Here is a 26,771-nt window from a genome sequence, read left to right as displayed (position 1 = left end):
TAACACGCTTGCAAGCATCTATTCTGTTATTAGGGGAAACTTCACTCCAGAACCATGCTATTGCAAAAGTGCCCTTCTGTGGAAATAACAGTCCAATGTGATACATTATTCTGCAGTATTTAGTGCTGGATCACTGGCTTTTCTCTCCTAGGTCTCTGCCTTCTTTATACTGGCATATGACCACATTCTTCTTCTGAAGTTGTTCAAGTACAGTATTTCATTGAAGGTCACTGTATTCACTACTTTTCCCTTTCACATCGCTAGCTACCTTTTCTAAGTGATATCTGAAGCACTTACAGCCTGGTTGCCTCTCAACTTCTCACCTTTATAGATTCCTTCTCACAATATCCATTTAGCATATGCTACGCTATGCTTTTGTATGCTGTGCAATTCTATGCTGTGCTATGCTACACTACACTGTCTGAGAGGAGTTTGCTCTATAAATAGCAGCTGTTTGTCAGGCCTATGGGCTCACTGGGCTGCAGTCTTGCCTGGGAGTAAGCACCACCAGTCAGCCTCTGCTGCCACCTGTTGACAAAATGCTGAAAGCTGCAGTCAATACTATCTACTGTCTGTCCCACTGCTGTTCAGTGTTTACATTGGGGTTCTCCAACTCCGGTTCCGGGGAGCTACTCTCCTGGGACTGCGGGCTTTTGCTCCAGCTCGTCACTAACACACCTGATTTTTAAATAATCATGATAAGGATTTCACACTGGACCATGATTAGATGAAGTAGATGTATTACTGCAGGGCTGGAACAAAACCCCGCTCTTAAGGAGAGTAGTGAGGTACAGTGGCTGAGGAAAAGGATGATATGGGTATAGGCTGAAGAGAAGGGATGGTATGGGAGAGTCCATGTACAGCAGTGTTGCCAACGGTGGGCCGAACTGAAGAGACCCTCTGTCTCCCCAGGCAGGGCCAGCACTGACCCGGTGGGATCTGGCCCTCGCCGACTCACAGACCAGCCATTGTGGCCGTCGCCGGCCCTCCGCTATAACAACCCCAGCGCCAATGGCTCTCTTTTTACTAATGGGGCCTCAGACAAACACATTATTGTGGCACGCTTCACGGGCTAGTCACCTCTGGTTCCAGCATGTTAGAAGAGCCTCTCAGATATTTGCTTTGGTCATCCAGCTCAATGGGTTTTCTATTATCCTCTGTGTATGTGTGTGGAGTCTTTGTTGGGGTGATTGGCATGGCCTCTTCTCTCCAATGACAGGACCGTATTTGTGCGATGAGCGTTGTTTTTCACGAGAAGTGCGAGTAGTACGAGTAATACAAGTGCTGTAGCTGCTGTACTTGTATCAATGCCAAGTAGTGCTTGAACGAGATGGCTTCAATGTTAAGTACATAAAACATTACACACTTATTTACAGTCTGGCTATGCCAATATTCCGCTTTTTTAATACAGATCTTTATTGCTACTATATATTTATTTGTAATTTTTTTAATAATAATTAATAATGACCACTGACTAATTCAGTCACTAACATTTTATCCCTGGCATGCATATGTTTTTTTCCCAAGTAAAAACAGGTCAGCAGTCTCATATCCAGAGACCATCCCTAACAACACCCACACCCCTTACTTCCTCCTCTGGTCATTGTTTGTCTGTGTGTGCACGTTTTCATTCTACCATGTGTGTGAACTCCTCGTTAGCCCCTCCTTGGGCCGACACACACACACACAGAGACCACACAAAAGCAAGACAGGAGAAGCCCTCTTTTACGACCCAGTTTTATAGCAGAACACTTAGGGATGGTTAAAAAACAATAAAAGCCGTCTGCTGCTGGTGCAGAGGAAACAAACAAAGACAAGGCTGTGGGAATTCCAGGAAGTAAGAGGTGTCTCCTCTTATTTCTCAGAAGAGGAAAATATTTCTCGCACTCACACCTGCAATAGTTTTTTCTTCCTGGCACTGATTCTGCTGATGGGGTCTTGCAATAACTGTGATATGTAGTTGTTGTTTCCTACTTAACTTAGTTGAACGCATTGATTGTAAGTTGCTCTGGACAATAGCATCTGCTAAATGTCAATGTAAATGTAATGCCCTTTTTCTCCACAGCTGTTTGTTGGCCTGTCCTTCCCCTACGAAGGCCCCGCCCCTCTAGAGGCCATAGCCAATGGCTGTGCCTTCCTCAACCCCAAGTTCACCCCTCCCAAGAGCAGCAAGAACACAGACTTCTTCAAGGGCAAGCCCACCCTGAGAGAGGTGAGAGGCGCCACTCTGCCCATGGACCCCAGTCAAAGCATGTGTGTGTGAGGGAGAGAGACAACCTAGTCCTCTATTCCCTTCTGTGCTGCTACCTCTCCTTTCTTTTATTCATGACAGGTCCTCCGTAATAAGTCAGTCTGGTGTTTGTTGAAGGATAGGGTCTAGTTTGTTGAGCGTGTGCACGATAGTTCTTCTTGTGATGTGACTTGACTTCAATGCTCTCCTATTGAAGTGAACTACTGTGTCGTGTTTGTTTGATCCTGTTTTTAGCCAATGATTGATAGTGCACAATAATCTCTGGATAAGAGCATCTGCCAAACCTGCTAAATGACTCAAATATAGCAGGTTTGGCAGATGCTCTTATCCAGAGATTATTGTGCACTATCAATCATCAACCTCAGACAATACTGAAGTCACATTGAGGAAATTCAATAAAAATGTGTTCCCATGCAGTTGACCTCCCAGCACCCATATGCTGAGGTGTATATTGGCCAGCCCCACGTGTGGACGGTGAACATCGACAACCCTGCAGAGGTGGAGAGAGCCATCCGCTCAATCCTCAGTCAGAAGGTACCCTTAAAACACACACCCACACAAGCATAATACATGTTTCCCTGCTCGCATTCTCTCCTTTCTATTCTTTTAGCACAGTCTGAAATGAAAACTCTCCCAGTCTCATTTCCTAAAGCCTCGGATACACATACGCTTGTACCAGTCAGGGAAGCAGAGAGCGTGATCACAAATTGCAAGGGGGCCTGGTTAGAATAGAAGAATAACATGAATTCACAGAGAGATGAATTGAGAATAGCAAAGTGAGAGCTTTTCTTTCTCTCTCCCCTCACTGGTCCCGTGCATATTTAAGTCCAGGGGAAAGCAGACCTCGTGGTTGTGTCCCCAATGGCACCCTATTCCCTATATAGTGCGCTCCTCTATGGGCTCTGATCAAAAGTAGTGCGCTATATAAGGATTAGGGAATGCAGTGCCATTGGGGACACTGACCTCGTGTTCTTCTGCAGGGGTGCCCGAACAATGGGTTTGTTCATTAGAGAAGGCTACCGTGTCTCATATGGTTTCTGTGTCTCATATGGTGTCCAGACCAAAAGCCCTCAGCTTCATTTTCTCTCTCTGGATGGCACCCTGTTCCCTTTTATAGTGCACTACTTTTGACCAGGGCCCTATGGGCTCAGGTTCTGGTCAAAAGTAGTGCATCATGTAGGGAATAGGGTGGCATTTACCATGCACCCTCTGTCTCTGCTCTCTATGGCTGAGAATGTAGAATGTTATTCCACCAATCACAAATTGATCTCAAAGGTTAGTTGACCAATTACAGAGTTTCACAGCACCTTATCTGAAGTTGTTTCGATAGAACAAGGATGCAGCTCAGTAGTTTGTCTCATTGAGTTTTGCTCTGTTGACTACAGAACGTAATGACTATAGTGTGTGTTGAGTTCTCGCTGATATCCTTGGCGCTACTGTAGGTAGTTGTGTGTGTGTATATAAATTTCAGGAATGTGTCCGTCTAGACGGCCTCGGTCAGGGTTGGAGAGTTCTGACACGCGTACACACATACTGTACACACTCTCTCTTCAGCCCCTTTCCTTTTCTCACTGACCCACTACAGTACCTGTCCCACTATAGACACATCTGAAGCAGACACATGCATGTACTCTAAGCAAGCTGACTGACATTCTACAGCCTATAAGTGCTTTATGTCCAGCTCTAGCCTGACTCTGTGTTTTCAAACCTCAGATCGAGCCCTACCTGCCCTATGAGTTCACCTGTGAGGGGATGCTGCAAAGAGTCAACGCCTTCATTGAGAATCAGGTACTATAACTGTCCTCTCCATTCTCCGGTACAGCAGTCAGAGCCTTTTCACACAATTGTGCCGACCCCAACTGTCATTTTTTTGGCTTGCTTTCCAGTAAGTACAGTTCAGGAACAAGATCAGCATAGTTTTGTTACACTGCTTATTTCTATCATGGTTTAGGCAGGGAAAGGCTAGCTAACTATGCCTTTCTGATTTGCTAAGGCAGACTGGCGCCAGGGCCCATATTAACAAAGTATCTCAGAGTAGGAGTGCTAGGATCAGTTTGATGTTTTACGTCGTCATAAATAAGAGGGGTGACCTGATCCAAGATCAGTATTCCTACTCCGAGATGCTTCTTGATTACAGGCGCCGACAGAGATGGCCGCCTCGCTTCGCGTCCCTATTTCTTACATTGTTACCACAGGAAATCTTAGGTTTTCTTACATACAGTCGGGAGGAACTATTGGATATAAGAGCAACGTCAACTCACCAACATTACGACCAGGAATACGACTTTCCCGAAGCGGATCCTCTGTTTAGCCCACCACCCAGGGAAATGGATCGGATCCCATTCGGCGCCGCCGAAGCGGCAGACTGAGCGGTCTTCTGGTCAGGCTCCATAGACGGGCACATCGCGCACCGCTCCCGAGCATACTACTGATGTCTCTTGACAACAAGGTAGACGAAATCCAAGCAAGGGTTGCCTTCCAGAGAGAGATCAGAGACACTAACGTTCTTTGTTTCACGGAAACATGGCTCACTCGAGACAACCTATCGGAGTTGGTACAGCCACCTGGTTTCCTCACGCATCGCGCGACAGAAACAAGCATCTCTCTGGTAAGAAGAAGGGCGGGGGTGTATGCCTTATGATTAACGAAATGTGATGTGATCATAACAACATACAGGAACTCAAGTCCTTTTGTTCACCTGACTTATAATTACTCACAATCAAATGCCGACCGCATTATCTATCAAGAGAATTGTCTTCGATCATAATCACAGTCGTGTATATTCCCCCCCAAGCAGACACATCGACACCCCTGAACGAACTTAATTTGACTCTATGTAAACTGGAAACCACATATCCTGAGGCTGCATTTATTGTAGCTGGGGATTTTAACAAGGCTAATCTGAAAACAAGGCTCCCTAAATTTTATCAGCATATCGATTGCAAGACCCGGGCTGGCAAAACCATGGATCATTGTTATTCTAACTTCCGCGACTTATATAAGGACCTCCCCCGCCCTCCTTTCGGAAAAGCTGACCACGACTCCATTTTGTTGCTCCCAGCCTATAGACAGAAACTAAAACAAGAAGCACCGTGCTCAGGTCTGTTCAACGCTGGTCCGACCAATCGGATTCCACGCTTGAAGATTGCTTCGATCACGTGGACTGGGATATGTTCCGCATAGCGTCGAACAACAACGTTGATGAACACGCTGATTCGGTGAGCGAGTTTATTAGCAAGTGCATCGGTGATGTTGTACCCACAGCGTCTATTAAAACATTCCCCAACCAGAAACCATGGATTGATGGCAACATTCGCGCAAAACTGAAACCTCGAACCACTGCTTTTAATCAGGGCAAGGTGACCGGAAACATGACCGAATACAAACAGTGTAGCTATTCCCTCCGCAAGGCAATCAAACAAGCTAAGAGTCAGTATAGAGACAAAGTAGAGTCACAATTCAACGGCTCAGACACGAGAGGTATGTGGCAGGGTCTACAGTCAATCACAGACTACAAAAAGAAAAACCAGCCCCGTCGCGGACCACGATGTCTTGCTCCCAGACAAACTAAACAACTTCTTTGCTCGCTTTGAGGACAATACAGTGCCACTGACACGGCCCGCTACTAAAACATGCGGGCTCTCCTTCACTGCAGCCAACGTGAGTAAAACATTTAAACAAGTTAACCCTCGCAAGGCTGCAGGCCTAGACGGCATCCCCAGCCGCATCCTCGGAGCATGCGCAGACCAGCTGGCAGGTGTGTTTACGGACATATTCAATCAATCCTTATCCCAGTCTGCTGTTCCCACATGCTTCAAGAGGGCCACCATTGTTCCTGTTCCCAAGAAAGCTAAGGTAACTGAGCTAAATGACTATTGCCCCGTAGCACTCACTTCGGTCATCATGAAGTGCTTTGAGAGACTAGTCAAGGACCATATCACCTCCACCCTACCTGACACCCAAGACCCACTCCAATTTGCTTACCGCCCCAATAGGTCCACAGACGACGCAATCACACTGCACGCTGCCCTAACCCATCTGGACAAGAGGAATACCTATGTAAGAATGCTGTTCATCGACTACAGCTCAGCATTTAACATCATAGTACCCTCCAAACTCGTCATTAAACTCGAGACCCTGGGTCTCGACCCCACCCTGTGCAACTGGGTCCTGGACTTCCTGACGGGCCGGCCCCAGGTGGTGAGGGTAGGGAACAACATCTCCACCCCGCTGTTCCTCAACACTGGGGCTCCACAAGGGTGTGTTCTCAGCCCTCTCCTGTACTCCCTGTTCACCCATGACTGCGTGGCCATGCACACCTCCAACTCAATCATCAAGTTTGCAGGCGACACTACAGTGGTAGGCTTGATTACCAACAACGACGAGATAGCCTACAGGGAGGAGGTGAGGGCCCTCGAAGTGTGGTGTCAGTAGTGGAGAGGGTGGAAAGTTTTAAGTTCCTCGGCGTACACATCACGGACAAGCTGAAATGGTCCACCCACACAGACAGCGTAGTGAAGAAGGCTGAAGAAATTCGGCTTGTCACCAAAAACACTCAAACTTTACAGATGCACAATTGAGAGCATCCTGTCAGGCTGTATCACCGCCTGGTACGGCAACTGCTCCGCCCACAACCGTAAGGCTCGTCGGGGGCAAACTACCTGCCCTCCAGGACACCTACACCACCCGACGTCACAGGAAGGCCAAAAAGATCATCAAGAACAACAACCACCCGAGCCACTGCCTGTTCACCCCGCTATCATCCAGAAGGCGAGGTCAGTACAGGTGCATCAAAGCGGGGACCGAGAGACTGAAAAACAGCTTCTATCTTAAGGCCATCAGACTGTTAAACAGCCGTCACTAACATTGAGTGGCTGCTGCCAACATACTGACTCAGCTCTAGCCACTTTAATAATGGAAAAATGTATGTAATAAATGTATCACTAGCCACTTTAAACAATGACTTTTATATAATGTTTACATACCCTACATTACTCATCTCATATGTATATACTGTACTCTATACCATCTACTGCATCTTGCCTAAGCCGTTCGGCTTTCACTCATTCATATATATGTTCTTATTCATTCCTTTACACTTGTGTGTATAAGGTAGTTGTTGTGAAATTGTTAGGTTAGATTACTTGTTAGATATTACTGCATGGTCGGAACTAGAAGCACAAGCATTTCGCTACACTCACATTAACATCTGCTAACCATGTGTATGTGACAAATAAAATTTGATTTGAAGATATGTTAACGGGCCAGCTTGGCTCCCTTTTAATGCCCTGAGGCTTACTAAAATGGACAATATTGAAAGAAAGTATCTTAGTGTGAAAAGGGTATCAGAGCCTCTGAAGTATTCTACAGTGCATTTTCACTGGAAAAAAGGAACGCCGTCCTGTTTCAGGTTAGAGCCCAACTGGCCTCCTCTCTATTTGTCATGCCCATGCATATAACATTTCTGTCTTGTAGGGTATATCATCTTTCTATGAGGTTCTTATCTTGGCGTTGACTTTGTAGCTACTGACAACAGCATGCAGCTGCTTCTCTCTTCATCGGCTGTGGACAGATTGGGTTCTGAATGTATCTTTTTGCAGAGTTTTAAAAGTTCGAGTCGTGACAGACTTGGCTCTGTGTCCGTTGCTCTCTCGGTGTCTCCCTCCCTCTGCATCTGTTTTGCTGCACTTTGCGAGAACTGCTGATGTAAAAAGGGCTTTATAAAATAAATTTGATTGAGCCTGTCTGCATGAAGAGACGTCCCTATGCACACTTGTCATTTGCCAAAAGGGTCCTGTGCCAGCCCTGGGGAAATATGTCTCGGGAGAAATGTCACTTTACACACTGTGAACAAACAAGCTGTCAATAGTGTGCCATTTGTCCTATAGATGGATATTGCTACAGCAATGTCTACAGTGCAATCACAATATGAGCTGTTGTCATTTTTTTATGCAACTGTTCCGCGTTTCATTCACTCATTCTTGTATTTTGACTATTCAATACTGAATGTGAAATTACTTTAATATAACTCTCCAGTGTTCTCTCTCCCTGTTTCTCTCGCTCTCTTTCCCTCCTGTTACCCTTCCCTCTTTCCCATCTCCCCCTTTCTCTCCCCCACCCCCATTCACCCTTTCCTCTGTCTCTCCTTTTCTCTCTAGGATTTCTGCCATGGCCAGGTGATGTGGCCTCCCCTCAGTGCTCTGCAGGTGAAGCTGGCTGAGCCGGGGAGCTCCTGTAAGCAGGTGTGTCAGGAGGAGCAGCTCATCTGCGAGCCATCCTTCTTCCAGCACCTCAACAAGGACAAAGACCTGGCCCGGTTAGTGTGTGCACATACAGTACACCTTAACCTGTATGTGCACTCGCACATGCATTTTGCTTTCTACCCAACAGATGGCAGTATAGCATAAATATACATTCAATACTGGTCTTTTGCTGTGCTGAATTTGGATCATTGGAGGTCACACAAGTTATTCCCTTTATAAAGTTTCAGAGACAAAATGATAGATCTCAGAGGGAAACGTCATTTATTGCAGTTGTCAAATGTCAACTTAAGCAATTTCAAATTAAACTCAGTCGTCAGTGTCAGCAGTGAGTGGTTATTGAGACGTCAGGACTCAATGTAATGGCTGAATCCAGGCTGTATCACATCTGGCCGTGATTGGGAGTCCCATAGGGTGGTGCACAATTGGCCCAGCGTTGTCCGGGTTTGGCCGGGGTAGGCTGTCAATGTAAATAAGAATTTGTTCTTAACTGACTTGCCTAGTTAAATAAAGGTTCAATATTTTTAAAAAATGGGGATCAAGTAAAGGAATTTTCTCTTTGAGCTGCAGTGCATCGTAGCAGACACAGTGATGCTCAATCTGTCTGTCCAGACTGATATCCCAGATGTTTATGTACAGATACATTTTTACTTGTGTGTCTTTGTTCTGTGTATTGTGTCTTATGTACTCCCGGCAGCATAATTCATTTCCCTGTGTGGACAATAAAGTAGAATTTCATATTTACCATTTTGTCTCAGGTTTGGCATGGACTGCCAGACGGTGGAGTCGTCGGGCGACACGGTGGTGCCTGCGTACAGCGACACACGTCACCACTGCGTCTTCCAGTCGGACCTGCTGCTGTTCAGCTGTGCCGGCGCCCACCCCTCCCTCAAACGCGTCTGCCCCTGCCGGGACTACATGAAGGGCCAGGTGGCGCTGTGCAAAGGCTGCCTATAGCCCCTGTCTGTCTGGGTGTGTGGAGAGGATCGAACTGGAGTGGATTGGACCCCGTACCCTTCCAGAGCGCTGTAGGGAAATGGGGGGATGGGGACCTCTAGCTATGACCACTCAGACGGCTTGACTCCTCCCCCTAGCTCCACATCTGCAGTCCTGCAGCCTAACTCCTTCCACAGCCAGTCCTCTGTAGGAAGAGCAGCCTGGGAACTACACAACCATGAGACATTTGTATTATTTATGTCTGTTTTTAATCGCCTGAACTTTGACCTTTTTAAGGCATTTTGATCAGCTCTTTCAGACAGACACAGAATCGGCAGAAAACTGGAAATTCAAACGGTGGACAGAGAGGCCAGTGAGCTATATACATAATCTGGGAACTAGGAATGTCAATGAAACAGTTTTCAGTAAGGCACGGGGCAGGAGGAAAGGAGGGTACAGCATCGGCCTGAATTACTTGAATAAATGGGAGTCGCTGTATATTTGAGGCGGAGTGCATGGCAACAGAGCTCCCTACTGCCCCTAGGCTGTGTGGCAGTGGGTGGTACTGCAGTCGGTGGCCCAGTGAATCCACCCACTCTCTCCAAGCTTGTAGTCACATCGTGGGACCAACGAGCTGGTGTGTCGCCACACTCGGCATGCTTTCCTTTCTGCCCCCTGTCCCCTTTTATCTTTGAACTCTTTTGGCTATGTAGGTTTGCACTGGAGACCCATAAGCGGTCGTCCCAGGCAATAAGGCTCAATGTCCACACTAGCATACTACTTAGGATGAAGCAATGCACAGGGCATGTATTCTGAATGGTATGTGCCAATGGAAAGTTGCCCATAGATCCTGATCTATGGTCAGTTTTTCTTTCCCTTATTTACGGTTAAGGTCACGATTGGGGGAATGGAAGCTGATCCTAGATCTGTACCTAGGGCAAAGTTCACCAAAAGAAATGCTAGTGTGAAGAAGAATCAGAGCCAGTTTTACACTGTAACTGTACCGCTCCCCATAGTTGCGTCTAGACAGGGGAGTGGTCAGATGTAGATATAATGTTGATTTTTAAATGTTCCAAATCGCAAATCACTTTTAATCCTGAGGCATTGTCTCTCGTGGTCATTCCCAACTACAGCTCACATACACACAGTACACCATAGCTCCTCTGTAGCCCTGCATGGTAGATTGACCCTCCTCATGTTCCCGATGTACAGACTAGAGGCTGAGTTTTCAGCTCGCACACATTCACTGCCACACACACACCTGACTGACCAGTTGGGATGTGCTGGGGAAAAGAGGTGTGTGCAAAATAATTGCCAGTAGCCAATGAAAATCATAATTTTTAATGAATCAATTTCAATCAAATGTTTCAAGAAATGATTATCAGGAGGTCAGATCAGTCACATGCAATAGCTACTTGACAGGGAGTCTGTGTGACACAGGTTATATAGTGTGGTAGTGTTCTGTAAACAGTAGAACACCATCAGAGATGTAGTGGGGAAGGTCACCCAGGCAGATCAAACATCAATCTTGCCTTGACCACAATAGATTTATCTGAAAAATATTCTAAATGATTTAAGATATATTGATCATGAATATTTGTATTCTAGATATAAGTATTTATGTATACACTAGACTGAAAGATCACATACAAACGTCATTTCTATGGCGGTACTGTAAGTTCTAGCTCTTCAGAGCAACACCTGCAACTTTAGTTGACTTGTTTCCTTCATTTGGAGATCGTTTAGGATCCTAATTTGCCTGCCAATTTTTTTTTTTTAAGCGTCAATAAAAGTTTCAATTAGTAATCCTTGTTGTGAATGGAAATAATGCACTACTTTAACCTATTTACTGAAGTTAAACAAAATATATTACTAATACTGTATAGTCTTCATATGGGTTTTAAGTTTTTATTTATTTTGTATACAGATCTTTCTCTGTTTGCTGAATTGTTTCTTTTTATTTATAGAAAAGTTCTTTATACAGAGGGTCATTTTATTTATCGAAAAATAATATAACGTGTATATTCAAGTGGATGGATGAGACGGGAGTTGTTTGTCCAATCTGTTTCCACCCTCCAGCAACAGTGATGAGAGAGAATGAGTAATTACAAAGATGATATCCAAATGCTTTGGAAACATGGCTGCAAAAGGCCATGTAAAAACTTAGAAACTGGTCAAAAGTAGTACACTATATAGGGAATAGGGTGTCATTCAGACACACCTTGAGACCGTCCACTTAGACACTGATGAAATGTGTTGGACTGGACAGTAGTGACAGGCGTCTCTTCTCATCACTATGCTTTCGGGGTGATGATTACATTGACAAAAGCAGCGCACACTTTTAATTTGTTATTGTAAATGCCAGCAAGAACCTCGTGACGTTTTTATTTTCAGATCTTAATGCAAACCATTTGCACATTTTGTAAATATAGATACGTTGTCTTTTAGATGGTCACTTACGTTTTATGCCTTGCTTTTTTTCCCGTACTGTCCAGATCAGTTTTTATTACGTTTGTGAATACGATCTGCAGCCAAGCTACCGTTATAAAAAGTACATGACGTGCCTTTTGATGGTTATTACTAGACTCCGCTTATCGTATCTGCCCAATAGATCTACCAGACCTAGTGCCAGAGAAAATTGTTAGTTGAGTTCATAGTTTGCTAGATGGATAATGTTTCTTATAACATTAACTGTAAAGGTAAACAGTAATTGTATGTGTTGGACTTAGTGGTGATGGTTAAAACAAATGTCTCTTAATGCTATTGTGGACATGTTTACTGAAGGCTTTTAGTGGGGTAAAATATAGCATATGAAAGCATCTGCTTCTTTGTGGCAGTGGCCTTGTTCTACTTGTATTAGTCAGACTTATTTAGAGTATGTTGTCAACTATTTCTTTACTTTCATTGGTTATTTATAAATGAGGGATCTTGAGAACCAATATAAATAGCCTCTGTTTGTCCTAAAACGATGTGTTATGGGCATGAGAAGATTTCCTTAAGTCTCTTTAACCCAACATCGAAATGTCTCCGTTGTCAAATCTGCATTTGCATTCATACATATCCATTATACCTTGTTTTAAGCTATCATGGAAAAGCTAAAGCAACGATTGTTCTGGGACTAAATTATGACTGTACAAAAAAATAAATATTTTGTTTTCAGTTTGACGAATGTGGGATATAACTTTATTTTTCAATAAACCTTTTTCTGTGACAAACGGGTCTGTCTTGTGTGTTCTATAGAAATGTACATTGTTTACACTACATGCATTAGTTGCAATATTTACATTCGCACAAAACTACACACCTCGTCTGTGTTAGCAAACAGGAGTAATCTGTCTTTCTGACAGTTGATTGTGTAAAGCCTATGCAAATCTATCAAAAACAGACCACTGAACCACATTGTGCAAAGTTTACAAACCCAATCGTTTGAGGGTTAGATACAATCCATAGACTGACTGACATTTTAAAGGCAATGTTCCGTGTTAGCGGAGACTGCATTCACGGTAAACGCTGCTGCATACAGTATGTCGGCCCAATGGGAAATTACCTTCACATTTCAAGCATACTATATAGCTGAACTTCGGCGATATGCATTTAATCCAGCCCTAAGTTGTGTAGGAGCTCAAATGAACTATTTTGCAGTAACTTAAAAAAATATATATTCCTGGGTCGTGTTCATTAAGTCATGCAAAGGAAAACATGTGTTTTCCAAGTGGAAACAAAAAGTTGTTTCTTATTGGCCAATAAATAAGAGTACATACAGCATAGACCTCAAACACTGAATCGTTTCTGTGAATGTATTATCAACTATGCTAGACATTAACTAGACAATCAAACAGCATTTCCAACTGTTTACAAGAGCAATTCCCTGCAAGTAAACTTAAGTTTCCAGAATTATGTGGTCTGTTCAGGTGTGCAATGTTATACAATATGTAATTATCATAAACATGCATTTTGTAGAGCAGATATGATTTTCCATCTTGTAAAATTACACGTCAGCTCTATTCATTACATTTCTATCCGCAATGTTCTGAGCAGTTTACTTAACCATTGACCTGGGGCGCAAATGTGGCTTGGAAAGGATGACATTTCCATCTACTAATAAATGATATGCTTCCTTTGATACCTCACTGTCTTTGATTGGTGTCCGAGACCAGCGAGCCATGAAGCCCAAAGGCTGGGCAGATGGTGATATTGAATCATTTCACCGTCCAAATGAGTTGTATGCAGCCAGACACCCCGCAGCCCCCGAGCACTGAGGGACCGTGTGCCTGACATCGGCCTATTTTTATTTAATACATCATGTTGACAGTAACCCTCCTAAAAGTCATTCAGAAACCTTTTTAATTTCCATATGTACTAGGAAGCTAAGTGTTTGTTTCTTGGGTTCAGTAATGTGACTGAAAAAGCGCCCCCCCCCACTGGTTGAACTGGTTCAACTTTGTTTCCACGTAATTTCAATGAAATTATTGATGTCTGTGCCCAGTGGGTCAGACCTTGAAAAAAATAAACTAACCTCACTGGGGTCCAGAGAAACTGCGTATCCCCCATGGACCGGTTTGTACCTAAAACATTCTCTATTCAGGCTGCAAAGGTGTCAATTTCCTCCTTAACTATATTTAATGGTGAGAAAGTGGGGAAAATATGCATACTTTCTTTATGAAATACCATTTTCCACACTCATGCTAGAGTGGCTAATGCTACTTCATGATGTTGCTCCCTGCGTTCAGCCAGGGGTAAACAGACTGCTGCAACCTGATTGGCTGAACACGATACGCAACATCCGGGACTACCATTCCTTGGCATTTTTGTTGCCTTCTCACCATTAAATATACACTGCTCAAAAAAATAAAGGGAACACTTAAACAACACAATGTAACTCCAAGTCAATCACACTTCTGTGAAATCAAACTGTCCACTTAGGAAGCAACACTGATTGACAATAAATGTCACATGCTGTTGTGCAAATGGAATAGACAACAGGTGGAAATTATAGGCAATTAGCAAGACACCCCCAATAAAGGAGTGGTTCTGCAGGTGGTAACCACAGACCACTTCTCAGTTCCTATGCTTCCTGGCTGATGTTTTCGTCACTTTTGAATACTGGTTGTGCTTTCACTCTAGTGGTAGCAAGAGACGGAGTCTACAACCCACACAAGTGGCTCAGGTAGTGCAGCTCATCCAGGATGGCACATCAATGCGAGCTGTGGCAAGAAGGTTTGCTGTGTCTGTCAGTGTAGTGTCCAGAGCATGGAGGCGCTACCAGGAGACAGGCCAGTACATCAGGAGACGTGGAGGAGGCTGTAGGAGAGCAACAACCCAGTAGCAGGACCGCTACCTCCGCCTTTGTGCAAGGAGGAGCAGGAGAAGCACTGCCAGAGCCCTGCAAAATGACCTCCAGCAGGCCACAAATGTGCATGTGTCTGCTCAAACGGTCAGAAACAGACTCCATGAGGGTGGTATGAGGGCCCGACGTCCACCGGTGGGGGTTGTGCTTACAGCCCAACACCGTGCAGGACGTTTGGCATTTGCCAGAGAACACCAAGATTGGCAAATTCGCCACTGGCGCCCTGTGCTCTTCACAGATGAAAGCAGGTTCACACTGAGCACGTGACAGAGACAGGAGACGCCGTGGAGAACGTTCTGCTGCCTGCAACATCCTCCAGCATGACCGGTTTGGCGGTGGGTCAGTCATGGTGTGGGGTGGCATTTCTTTGGGGGGCCGCACAGCCCTCCATGTGCTCGCCAGAGGTAGCCTGACTGCCATTAGGTACCGAGATGAGATCCTCAGACCCCTTATGCTGGTGCGGTTGGCCCTGGGTTCCTCCTAATGCAAGACAATGCTAGGCCTCATGTGGCTGGAGTGTGTCAGCAGTTCCTGGAAGAGGAAGGCATTGATGCTATGGACTGGCCCGCCCGTTCCCCAGACCTGAATCCAATTGAGCACATCTGGGATATCATGTCTCGCTCCATCCACCAACACCACGTTGCACCACAGACTGTCCAGGAGTTGGCGGATGCTTTAGTCCAGGTCTGGGAGGAGATCCCTCAGGAGACCATCCGCCACCTCATCAGGAGCATGCCCAGGCATTGTAGGGAGGCCATACAGGCACGTGGAGGCCACACACACTACTAAGCCTCATTTTGACTTGTTTTAAGGACATTACATCAAAGTTGGATCAGCCTGTAGTGTGGTTTTCCACTTTAATTTTGAGTGTGACTCCAAATCCAGATCTCCATGGGTTGATAAATTGGATATCCATTGATTATTTTTGTGTGATTTTGTTGTCAGCACATTCAACTATGTAAAGAAAAAAGTATTTAATAAGATTATTTATTTCATTCAGATCTAGGATGTGTTGTTTAAGTGTTCCCTTTATTTTTTTGAGCAGTATAGTTGAGGAAATTGACACCATTGCAGCCTGAATGGAGAATGTTTGAGGTATGAAGCGGTCCACGAGTGACACGAGTGTATTGCCGGCTGCATACAATATGTTTGGAAGGTAAGATGAAACGACTCAATATCGCCATCGGCTAGCCTTTGGGTAAAGAGCCATGGTGCTCCACGGAGCTTGTCAAGTTCCAGGCCGACTACATTGCAGACATGCATTGCATTAACCAATGGTTGTGTGTCACGTCATCGGCTGCAGAGTCGGGTATCAGATTAATTTATCATATGATGTGGTAAACTAATAGTAGGGTTAGGCGTTGTGAGATCTGGCATGCTTCTGCAATGTAGTCAGCCTGGAACGCAGCCTTAGTGTTGTGCTTAACGACAGGCATGAAGTTAGGGGGTTGCGTTAATATCCATACTTTTTGACTGAAAACAGTCACAGAAAACAAAGGTTACAGTGGTGCAACTCTTACCCAATCACATTATCGAAGTAAATTCAAACGTCCTAAATCCTGAACTTAGTACATCTAATGACACTTTCCTTTGAGAACACAAATATTGACTTCTATCTTAAGCATTCTTAATACAGAACACCGCAACCGATTATCTAACAAATCTCGTTTTCGCTTAAATTGGCAATACCAATGTAAACATATCAACTTATATTACATTATATACAAGAATTCATTGCTATGTACAAAAAGTGCTTGTAAGAATTAGAGTAAGGCCGGGATTCAATCCAGAGTGTGTTATAGTGCGGCACAGTTGACATGCGACAACACCCCCTTTAAAAAAAGAAACTTCCCCCTGCATTCGTGGAGATGGCTAATGCTGTGAATGTCGGCTCAAGTGTAAATTAACTTTAAAAAGTGCATTGTCGGCTGTCCAGTGCACTGCTCTATAACAAGCCTCGGATTGAATCCTAGTCTAAAAAGCCATTTGGAGTGAGAGCAATGACCCGTCCCACCTGTAAACGAAAATCCCTTTCTATATGTACAAAAGTGTATTTGTATTATAATGCACTATAATAACTAATGTCTTATTGTCAACTTTCATTGGTACAGTATTCTGAAAGACTGAATAAGTATACACAGCTTGATTTCAATCATCTTCCTTTAAGGTTCTATTCAATCTGTATCCTGAAGCATTACTGATTTAAAGGTAATTTCCTATTGAGCTGACATCTGCAGTGTTTACCATGAATGCAGTCTCCTCAAACCCAGGAACATTGAATTCAAATCAATTTCCACGATTTGGATTGAATAGAACCCTTAAGCACACTCCTTGTGCAACATGGTATTACTGTGTGTCAACATTGCACTCATGTAATGATTTATGTGGATTATTTTCATTTGCAAACCACACTCTCTATATATACACACACAAAAGTACGTGGGCACCCCTTCAAATTAGTAGATTCGGCCATTTCAGCCACACCCGTTGCTGACAGGTGTATACATTATTATTATTTTTTTATTATTATTTTTTTTTTTTTAATCGAGCACACAGCCATGCAATCTCCATGGACAATTATTGGCAGAAGAATGGCCTACTGAAGAGCTCAGTATCTTTCAACTTGGCACCATCATAGGATGCCACCTTTCCAACAAGTCAGTTCGTCAAACTTCTGCCCTGCTAGAGCTGCCCCGGTCAACTGTAAAGGCTGTTATTGTGAAGTGGAAACGTATAGGAGAAACAACGGCTCAGCCACGAAGTGGTAGGCCACACAAGCTCACAGAACAGGAGCAGTGCAATGCTCACTCCCGAGTTCCAAACTGCCTTTGGAAGCAACGTCAGCACAAGAACTGTTCGTGGGGAGCTTCATGATATGGGCTTCCATCGCCGAGCAACCGCACACAAGCCTAAGATCCCCATGTGCAATGCCAAGCGTCAGCTGGAGTGGTGTAAAGCTTGACGCTATTGGACTCTGGAGCAGTGGAAACACGTTTTCTGGAGTAATGAATGACGCATTACCATCTGGCAGTCCAAAAGACGAATCTGGATTCGGCAGATGCCAGGAAAACGCTACCTGCCCCAATGCATAGTGTCAACTGTAAATTTTGGTGGAGGAGGAATAATGGTCTGGGGCTTTTTCCTGGTTTGGGCTAGGCCCCTTAGTTCCAGTGAAGGGAAATCTTCAGCATACAATGACATTCTAGACAATTCTGTGCTTCAAACTTTTTGGCAACAGTTTGGGGAAGGCCCTTTGGTGTTTCAGCATGACAATGCCCCCGTGCACAAAGTGAGGTCCATACAGAAATGGTTTGTCGAGATCGGTGTGGAATAACTTGACAGGCCTGCAGAGAGCCCTGACCTCAACCCTATCAAACACCTTTGGGATGAATTGGAACGCCAACTGCAAGCCAGGCCCAACATCAATGCCCGACCTCACTAATTCTCTTCTGGCTGAATGAAAACAAAGTCCCCCGCAGCAAAGTTCCAACATCTAGTAGATCAGCTTCCCAGAAGAGTGGGGGCTGAAAGGGGGGGGGGGGGGGGGGGGGAACCAACTCCATATTAATGCCCATGATTTTGGAATGAGATGTTCGACGAGCAGGTGTCCACATACTTTTGGTCATGTAGTGTATATCCTACATATACAATTACACCCAGCGTGACAGATTGTGAAAGCTTAAAACATAATTATATTGTATATTTACTTGCCAGGAAGACCGCAATTGCCCTGTCAGATTTTAAGGAATTAAAGAAGAGGGAATGGCCTAAAAAGGGATGACTTGTGTTCTAGCCAATAGTGCACAGAAAAAGACTTGTAGTAATCTCTGGCTCCAGTCATGTTTGTTGATGGTCTGCCACAAGCTTTTATTCAACACCCACTAGGCTACCTGCCGCCCCTACTACATCATGACAACATAAAAGCAGCACATCTACTTTGAGCAGTGGTGTCAAAGAGAAATAGGCGGTGTGCTAAATGCCACCCTATTTCGTGCACTTTTTAATGGTTCCTGGTCAAAAGTAGTGCAATAAAGGGAATAGGGTGGTCAAAAGTAGTGCACAATTAAGGTAATAGGGTGCCATTTGGGACACACAGTGTTACTAATCAAAAGAAAGCGCCTATTAGAAACCATTGAAGTCCCTTAAGGACTGAGATCCTACAATGCATATCTGAATCAGCCATCTTGTCCAAGGGGAGAGAGATATGAACACCAGACTAATCAGTGGAGACGGTGCAGCGCCTTTGTAGCAGCAGTGACAATTTCCTGACGACTCAGCAGCGCACGTTCTTCTGTCCTTCCACCTCCCCCTGCTTCGGTAGAGGAGGAGAAATACTGAGGGAAACCGCCGTCTTCTCTTTGACTTTGTAATGACTCCTATGGACGGATCAGATTCGGAGTCAGAGAGACCGGAGGAACGCTGCAGAATGGACCACTTGGGTCTATCTAAAATGCCATTGGGCTGGCACCTTGTCTAAACCAATCAATAGGTTTGTCATGGTGACTGGAGAGATCTACCAGGAAGAATAGAGTTGAGCTGGATAGGGACTGGGCGTAGACATATATACCCTAGAACAGACACTGGAAGTGCTTCTACTGTATATAACCTAGAACCCATCCCCCTCGGCGCCCTCACTGCCCTTCCGTGATCTTCTGTCACTCAAAGCGCTCGTAGTTCCTCGTCTGTCGCACTCGAGGGACCATGTCAACCAGCAGCCTAGGACAGGAAAGAGACATTCACATTAATGAAATCGCTAACATTCACAGGTACACACACAGTGAGAGCTGCAACTGCATTTCATTGCCAATATTCAATTAGTGAAAACCGTCGTTCTTTGTAGTGAAATTCTGAAATTAATCTAGTTCAGAATGTGTTGAGTAACAATCTATCACGTCAAATAATTTGAGTACATTTGTATAACCATTGCTGCTGCTTTTGTTGATGAATTTGTTGATGCACTTGGTGGTGTCATGTTTGGATTTCCTTCTTCCCCGAGTCTCTTTCATCACACTATACTGACCAGGTGAGCCCATGCAAGCCAAGCTCAAGTCCTGTGATTGGAATGCTCCCTGGGACAGAACACTGCCTAATGATAGGCTGCACTGCCAGTGTAGTGCAGTGTTTCCACTAGGATTTACTTCAGCAGCAGTGGAAAAGTTAGCGTGGGGGGGGGGGGGTTTGGAGGAACTCCTCTTGGACACGGAGAACAAATGTTGATGTTTTAAAGCAAATTTCCTGCAATTCTACACATTTTGTCAAAGGACAGAAAAATGTCAGTTTTAAAGCTGATTTGTAATCAGCTTTAAAACTCTACACCTTTTGCAATTCTACAACTTTTGCCATCTGAGTGACTCAAACATAAAATCAATGGGTGCCCCATGCTATGATATATTTGGAATTTTAGATGATTCTCCCTCACTGTCTGGTTTTTATTTTGGTGGTTGTTATTTCAAAGATTATCATATAAAACACACTGAGTATACCAAACATTAGGAACACCTTCCTAGTATTGAGTGGCATCCCCCCATTTTGCCCTCAGAACAGCCTCAATTCGTCAGGCCATGGACTCTACAAGCTGTCGAAAGCGTTCCACAGGGATGCTGGCCCATGTTGACTCAAATGCTTCCCACAGTTGTGTCAAGTTGGCTGGGTGTCCTTTGGGTGGTGGAGCATTCTTGAAACTGTTGAGCCTGAAAACCCCAGAAACATTGCAGTTCTTGACACAAACCGCTGCACCTGGCACCTACTACCGTACTCCATTCAAAGGCAATTAAATCTTTTGTCTTGCCCATTCACACTGAATGGCACAACCCATCTCTCAATTGTTTAACGGCTTAAAAATCCTTCTTTAATCTATCTTCTTCCCTTCATCTACACTGATTGAAGTAGATTTAACACGTGACATCAAGAAGGGATCAGAGTTTTCACCTGGTCAGTCTCATGGAAAGAGCAGGTCTTCTTAATGTTTTGTACACAGTGTACAGCTCCATTATCTTTTTCAATACTTTAAACCTGGTTTAAGTTGTTTAAGTTTACACTGAAAACATTTTACCATCACGGAAATGTTTTAAAATAATTTTTCGTAGTGGATGCCACGGTCCGCCACTGCTAAATTAATATTGTATGTATATATATATATATATATATATATATATATATATATATATATATATATATATATACACACACACCACAATATTTATGTTGCTAGGGTCTCTTTTGGAAGAAGCTAGCTAGCTAACGAAGAACAACAAAGAATATCTAGTTAACCTGTTAGGGCTAGGGGGCAGTATTTGCACGGCTGGATAAAAAAAATGTACCCGATTTAATCTGGTTACTAATCCTACCCAGTAACTAGAATATGCATATACTTATTATATATGGATAGAAAACACTCTAAAGTTTCTAAAACTGTTTGAATGGTGTCTGAGTATAACAGAACTCATTTGGCAGGCAAAACCCTGAGACATTTTCTGACAGGAAGTGGATACCTGATGTGTTGTATTACCTTTAAACCTATGCCATTGAAAAACACAGGGGCTGAGGAATATTTTGGCACTTCCTATTGCTTCCACTAGATGTCACCAGCCTTTACAAAGTGTTTTGAGTCTTCTGGAGGGAGATGTGACCGAACAAGAGCCATGGAACGATGATGGCCCATTAGACACCTGGCGCGCGAGTTCATGTTGGGTACCCTCGTTCCAATACGTTATAAAAGAGAATGCATTCGTCCACCTTGAATATTATTCATGTTCTGGTTAAAAAAGGCCCTAATGATTTATGCTATACAACGTTTGACATGTTTGAACGAACGTAAATATATTTTTTCCCCTCGTTCATGACGAGAAGTCCGGCTGGCTTAGATCATGTGCTAACAAGACGGAGATTTTTGGACATAAATGATGAGCTTTTTTGAACAAAACTACATTCGTTATGGACCTGTGATACCTGGAAGTGACATCTGATGAAGAGAATCAAAGGTAATGGATTATTTACATAGTATTTTCGATTTTAGATCTCCCCAACATGACGTCTAGTCTGTATCGCAACGCGTATTTTTCTGGGCGCAGTGCTCAGATTATTGCAAAGTGTGATTTCCCAGTAAGGTTATTTTTAAATCTGGCAAGTTGATTGCGTTCAAGAGATGTAAATCTATAATTCTTTAAATGACAATATAATATTTTACCAATGTTTTCTAATTTTAATTATTTAATTTGTGGTACTGACTTGACTGCCGGTTATTGGAGGGAAACGATTTCCTCAACATCAATGCCATAGTAAAATGCTGTTTTTGGATATAAATATGAACTTGATAGAACTAAAAATGCATGCATTGTCTAACATAATGTCCTAGGAGTGTCATCTGATGGAGATTGTAAAAGGTTAGTGCATCATTTTAGCTGGTTTTATGGTTTTGGTGACCCTGTCTTTGAATTGACAAAACATTACACACAACTCTTGTAAATGTACTGTCCTAACATACTCTAAATTTATGCTTTCGCCGTAAAACCTTTTTGAAATCGTAAAACGTGGTTAGATTAAGGAGATGTTTATCTTTCAAAGGGTGTAAAATAGTTGTATGTTTGAAAAATTTGAATTTTGACATTTATTTGGATTCAAATTTGCCGCTCTTGAAATGCACCTGCTGTTGATGGAGTGCACCACGGGTGGAGAGGTTAACAGAAGAAAAGAAAGAGAAAATCAGGACAGAAGAAAAAGGATATCAAAGTGAAACAGTTCTCTAAAGACACAAGAGACAATAATACAAGAAACAACACTTCTGTAGCTTGTCAACTATGTGTCTGTCTATCCCTGTTCTCTCCTCTCTGCACAGGCCATACAAATGCTTCACACCGCGTGGCCGCTGCCACTCTAACCTGGTGGTCCCAGTGCGCACAACCCACGTGGAGTTCCAGGTCTCCGGCAGCCTCTGGAACTGCCGGTCTGCAGCCAACAAGGCTGAGTTCATCTCAGCCTATGCTACCCTCCAGTCCCTAGACTTCCTGGCGCTGACGGAAACATGGATTACCACAGATAACACTGCTACTCCTACTGCTCTCTCTTCGTCTGCCCACGTGTTCTCGCATACCCCTAGAGCATCGAGCCAGCGGGGTGGTGGCACTGGAATCCTCATCTCTCCCAAGTGGACATTCTCTCTTTCTCCCCTGACCCATCTGTCTATCTCCTCATTTGAATTCCATGCTGTCACAGTTACCAGCCCTTTCAAGCTTAACATCCTTATCATTTATCGCCCTCCAGGTTCCCTTGGAGAGTTCATCAATGAGCTTGACGCCTTGATAAGTTCCTTTCCTGAGGATGGCTCACCTCTCACAGTTCTGGGTGACTTTAACCTCCCCACGTCTACCTTTGACTCATTCCTCTCTGCCTCCTTCTTTCCACTTCTCTCCTCTTTTGACTTCACCCTCTCACCTTCCCCCCCTACTCACAAGGCAGGCAATACGCTTGACCTCATCTTTACTAGATGCTGTTCTTCCACTAATCTCATTGCAACTCCCCTCCAAATCTCCGACCACTACCTTGTATCCTTTTCCCTCTTGCGCTCATCCAACACTTCTCACTCTGCCCCTACTCGGACGGTATTGCGCCGTCCCAACCTTCGCTCTCTCTCTCCCGCTACTCTCTCCTCTTCCATCCTATCATCTCTTCCCTCTGCTCAAACCTTCTCCAACCTATCTCCTGATTCTGCCTCCTCAACCCTCCTCTCCTCCCTTTCTGCATCCTTTGATTTTCTCTGTCCCCTATCCTCCAGGCCGGCTCGGTCCTCCCCTCCTGCTCCGTGGCTCGACGACTCACTGCGAGCTCACAGAACAGGGCTCCGGGCAGCTGAGCGGAAATGGAGGAAAACTCGCCTCCCTGCGGACCTGGCATCCTTTCACTCCCTCCTCTCTACATTCTCCTCTTCTGTCTGTGCTGCTAAAGCCACTTTCTACCACTCTAAATTCCAAGCATCTGCCTCTAACCCTAGGAAGCTCTTTGCTACCTTCTCCTCCCTCCTGAATCCTCCTCCCCCCCCCTCCTCCCTCTCTGCGGATGACTTCGTCAACCATTTTGAAAAGAAGGTTGACGATATCCGATCCTCTTTTGCTAAGTCAAACGACACCGCTGGTCCTGCTCACACTGCCCTACCCTGTGCTTTGACCTCTTTCTCCCCTCTCTCTCCAGATGAAATCTCGCGTCTTGTGACGGCCGGCCGCCCAACAACCTGCCCACTTGACCCTATCCCCTCCTCTCTTCTCCAGACCATTTCCGGAGACCTTCTCCCCTACCTCACCTCGCTCATCAACTCATCCTTGACCGCTGGCTACGTCCCTTCCGTCTTCAAGAGAGCGAGAGTTGCACCCCTTCTGAAAAAACCTACACTCGATCCCTCCGATGTCAACAACTACAGACCAGTATCCCTTCTTTCTTTTCTCTCCAAAACTCTTGAACGTGCCGTCCTTGGCCAGCTCTCCTGCTATCTCTCTCAGAATGACCTTCTTGATCCTAATCAGTCAGGTTTCAAGACTGGGCATTCAACTGAGACTGCTCTTCTCTGTGTCACGGAGGCTCTCCGCACTGCTAAAGCTAACTCTCTCTCCTCTGCTCTCATCCTTCTAGACCTATCTGCTGCCTTTGATACTGTGAACCATCAGATCCTCCTCTCCACCATCTCCGAGTTGGGCATCTCCGGCGCGGCCCACGCTTGGATTGCGTCCTACCTGACAGGTCGCTCCTACCAGGTGGCGTGGCGAGAATCTGTCTCCGCACCATGCGCTCTCACCACTGGTGTCCCCCAGGGCTCTGTTCTAGGCCCTCTCCTATTCTCGCTATACACCAAGTCACTTGGCTCTGTCATATCCTCACATGGTCTGTCCTATCATTGCTATGCAGACGACACACAATTAATCTTCTCCTTTCCCCCTTCTGATAACCAGGCGGCGAATCGCATCTCTGCATGTCTGTCAGACATATCAGTGTGGATGACGGATCACCACCTCAAGCTGAACCTCGGCAAGACGGAGCTGCTCTTCCTCCCGGGGAAGGACTGCCCGTTCCATGATCTCGCCATCACGGTTGACAACTCCCTTGTGTCCTCCTCCCAGAGTGCTAAGAACCTTGGCGTGATCCTGGACAACACCCTGTCGTTCTCCACTAACATCAAGGCGGTGACCCAATCCTGTAGGTTCATGCTCTACAACATTCGCAGAGTACGACCCTGCCTCACACAGGAAGCGGCGCAGGTCCTAATCCAGGCACTTGTCATCTCCCGTCTGGATTACTGCAACTCGCTGTTGGCTGGGCTCCCTGCCTGTGCCATTAAACCCCTACAACTCATCCAGAACGCCGCAGCCCGTCTGGTGTTCAACCTTCCCAAGTTCTCTCACGTCACCCCGCTCCTCCGCTCTCTCCACTGGCTTCCAGTTGAAGCTCGCATCCGCTACAAGACCATGGTGATTGCCTACGGAGCTGTGAAGGGAACGGCACCTCCATACCTTCAGGCTCTGATCAAACCCTACACCCAAACAAGGGCACTGCGTTCATCCACCTCTGGCCTGCTGGCCCCCCTACCTCTGAGGAAGCACAGTTCCCGCTCAGCCCAGTCAAAACTGTTCGCTGCTCTGGCACCCCAATGGTGGAACAAGCTCCCTCACGATGCCAGGACAGCGGAGTCAATCACCACCTTCCGGAGACACCTGAAACCCCAGCTCTTTAAGGAATACCTAGGATAGGATAAAGTAATCCTTCTAACCCCCCCCCCCCTTAAAAGATTTAGATGCACTATTGTAAAGTGGTTGTTCCACTGGATATCATAAGGTGAATGCACCAATTTGTAAGTCGCTCTGGATAAGAGCGTCTGCTAAATGACTTAAATGTAAATGTAAATGTAAATATAGGGGAAACACTGATAGTGGGTATAACATGTTTTTCCCCTACCATTATGCATTGCCTCAAAGAGTTTGTCACCTAAAATATTCCTGGACTACGGTGGATGAATCACAGGCTTGACCATAGGCCTGACTAACCTTGTAATCCAAGATTAGTTGATATTCATGAAATCAAATGTTTAATTGTTTTATAAAGCAGAATTAAACCATCTGGGTCTGATGTCCATAATGAAGGCTATGAGGTGCTTTCTCCTGTACAGATGAGTTATACACCAAGTTTATTTGTTTTCCTTTGTTTTGCTGTGTTTTTCGTCTGTATATGAGATGCAAACAGGTTATGGTACATTGACAGAGTTTTACCTATACATAGTTTGACATTCCTTTCTTTCTGACTGTCCAGAGAATAGTAAAGTGAATTAGGTAAAAATCTGTAAAATACCCTTATTTTTCAAAGCGTGTTATTGACACTACAGGCAAAAAAAATAATTTAGGAGCAGTTGAGTTACTGTGTGGGGGAAACAAATAACTTTTTTACAGTTAACACCAAAAGTGGCTCCACTAACGTTTACAAGCGTATTGACCGTTTTGGTGTATGAATGTTGCTTTCGGCCCCACCTGGATAACAATCTAAGTGAGACACTGGCCGTGTTCGTTTTGCATCATTCCATTGATGGAAAACGTGGTGAAATCTCCACCCACTGGGGCACTGGGCAATGTAAAACATGCATTTAAATTGGTTACAATTTAAATGACAACATTTCTGTTATTTAAATAAGTGTATTTCTCAGGGGACATAATGTACATGTGTGTAACAATGATTGAATATTATGTTTCTTCTAGATACAGATCTTGGATTAGCTTCCCCTCCATGAATCCTAACCATTGCCAGGCAAAACTGACCCAAGATCAGTGTTTAGAGGCAGCTTCCCCCTACACCTGGGGTACTCAACTCTTACCCTACGAGGTCCGGAACCTGCTGGTTCTGTTCTACCTGATAATTGCACACACCTGGTGTCACAGGTCTAAATCAGTCCCTGATTAGAGGGGAACAATAACAAAATGAAGTGGAACTGGCTTTGGAGGTCCAGAGT

The 26,771-nt window shown here is 44.7% G+C and overlaps 2 protein-coding genes across 2 annotated transcripts in view; one reads left to right on the top strand and one right to left on the bottom strand.

Moving 5' to 3' along the window:
- The window catches only part of LOC106574313 (alpha-1,6-mannosylglycoprotein 6-beta-N-acetylglucosaminyltransferase A), a 116,553-nt gene extending 103,888 nt beyond the window's left edge, over window positions 1–12,665 (top strand). Inside the window, exons 13-17 of the mRNA XM_014150150.2 lie at window positions 2,066–2,212; window positions 2,669–2,785; window positions 3,965–4,039; window positions 8,410–8,567; window positions 9,270–12,665. Of these exons, the coding sequence (XP_014005625.1) occupies window positions 2,066–2,212; window positions 2,669–2,785; window positions 3,965–4,039; window positions 8,410–8,567; window positions 9,270–9,468 (696 nt within the window). The 3' untranslated portion in view covers window positions 9,469–12,665. The remainder of the gene's footprint in view (window positions 1–2,065; window positions 2,213–2,668; window positions 2,786–3,964; window positions 4,040–8,409; window positions 8,568–9,269) is intronic.
- A 5,671-nt stretch (window positions 12,666–18,336) lies between these two features.
- The window catches only part of LOC106574314 (transmembrane protein 163a), a 47,612-nt gene continuing 39,177 nt past the window's right edge, over window positions 18,337–26,771 (bottom strand). The window contains exon 8 of the mRNA XM_014150152.3: window positions 18,337–19,510. Coding sequence (XP_014005627.1) covers window positions 19,450–19,510 — 61 coding nt within the window. The 3' untranslated portion in view covers window positions 18,337–19,449. The remainder of the gene's footprint in view (window positions 19,511–26,771) is intronic.

This window comes from Salmo salar, chromosome 16 (assembly GCF_965601325.2).
Source record: "Salmo salar chromosome 16, fSalSal1, whole genome shotgun sequence".
NCBI classification, from domain to species: domain Eukaryota; kingdom Metazoa; phylum Chordata; class Actinopteri; order Salmoniformes; family Salmonidae; genus Salmo; species Salmo salar.
This window is presented reverse-complemented; position numbering and strand designations above follow the sequence as displayed.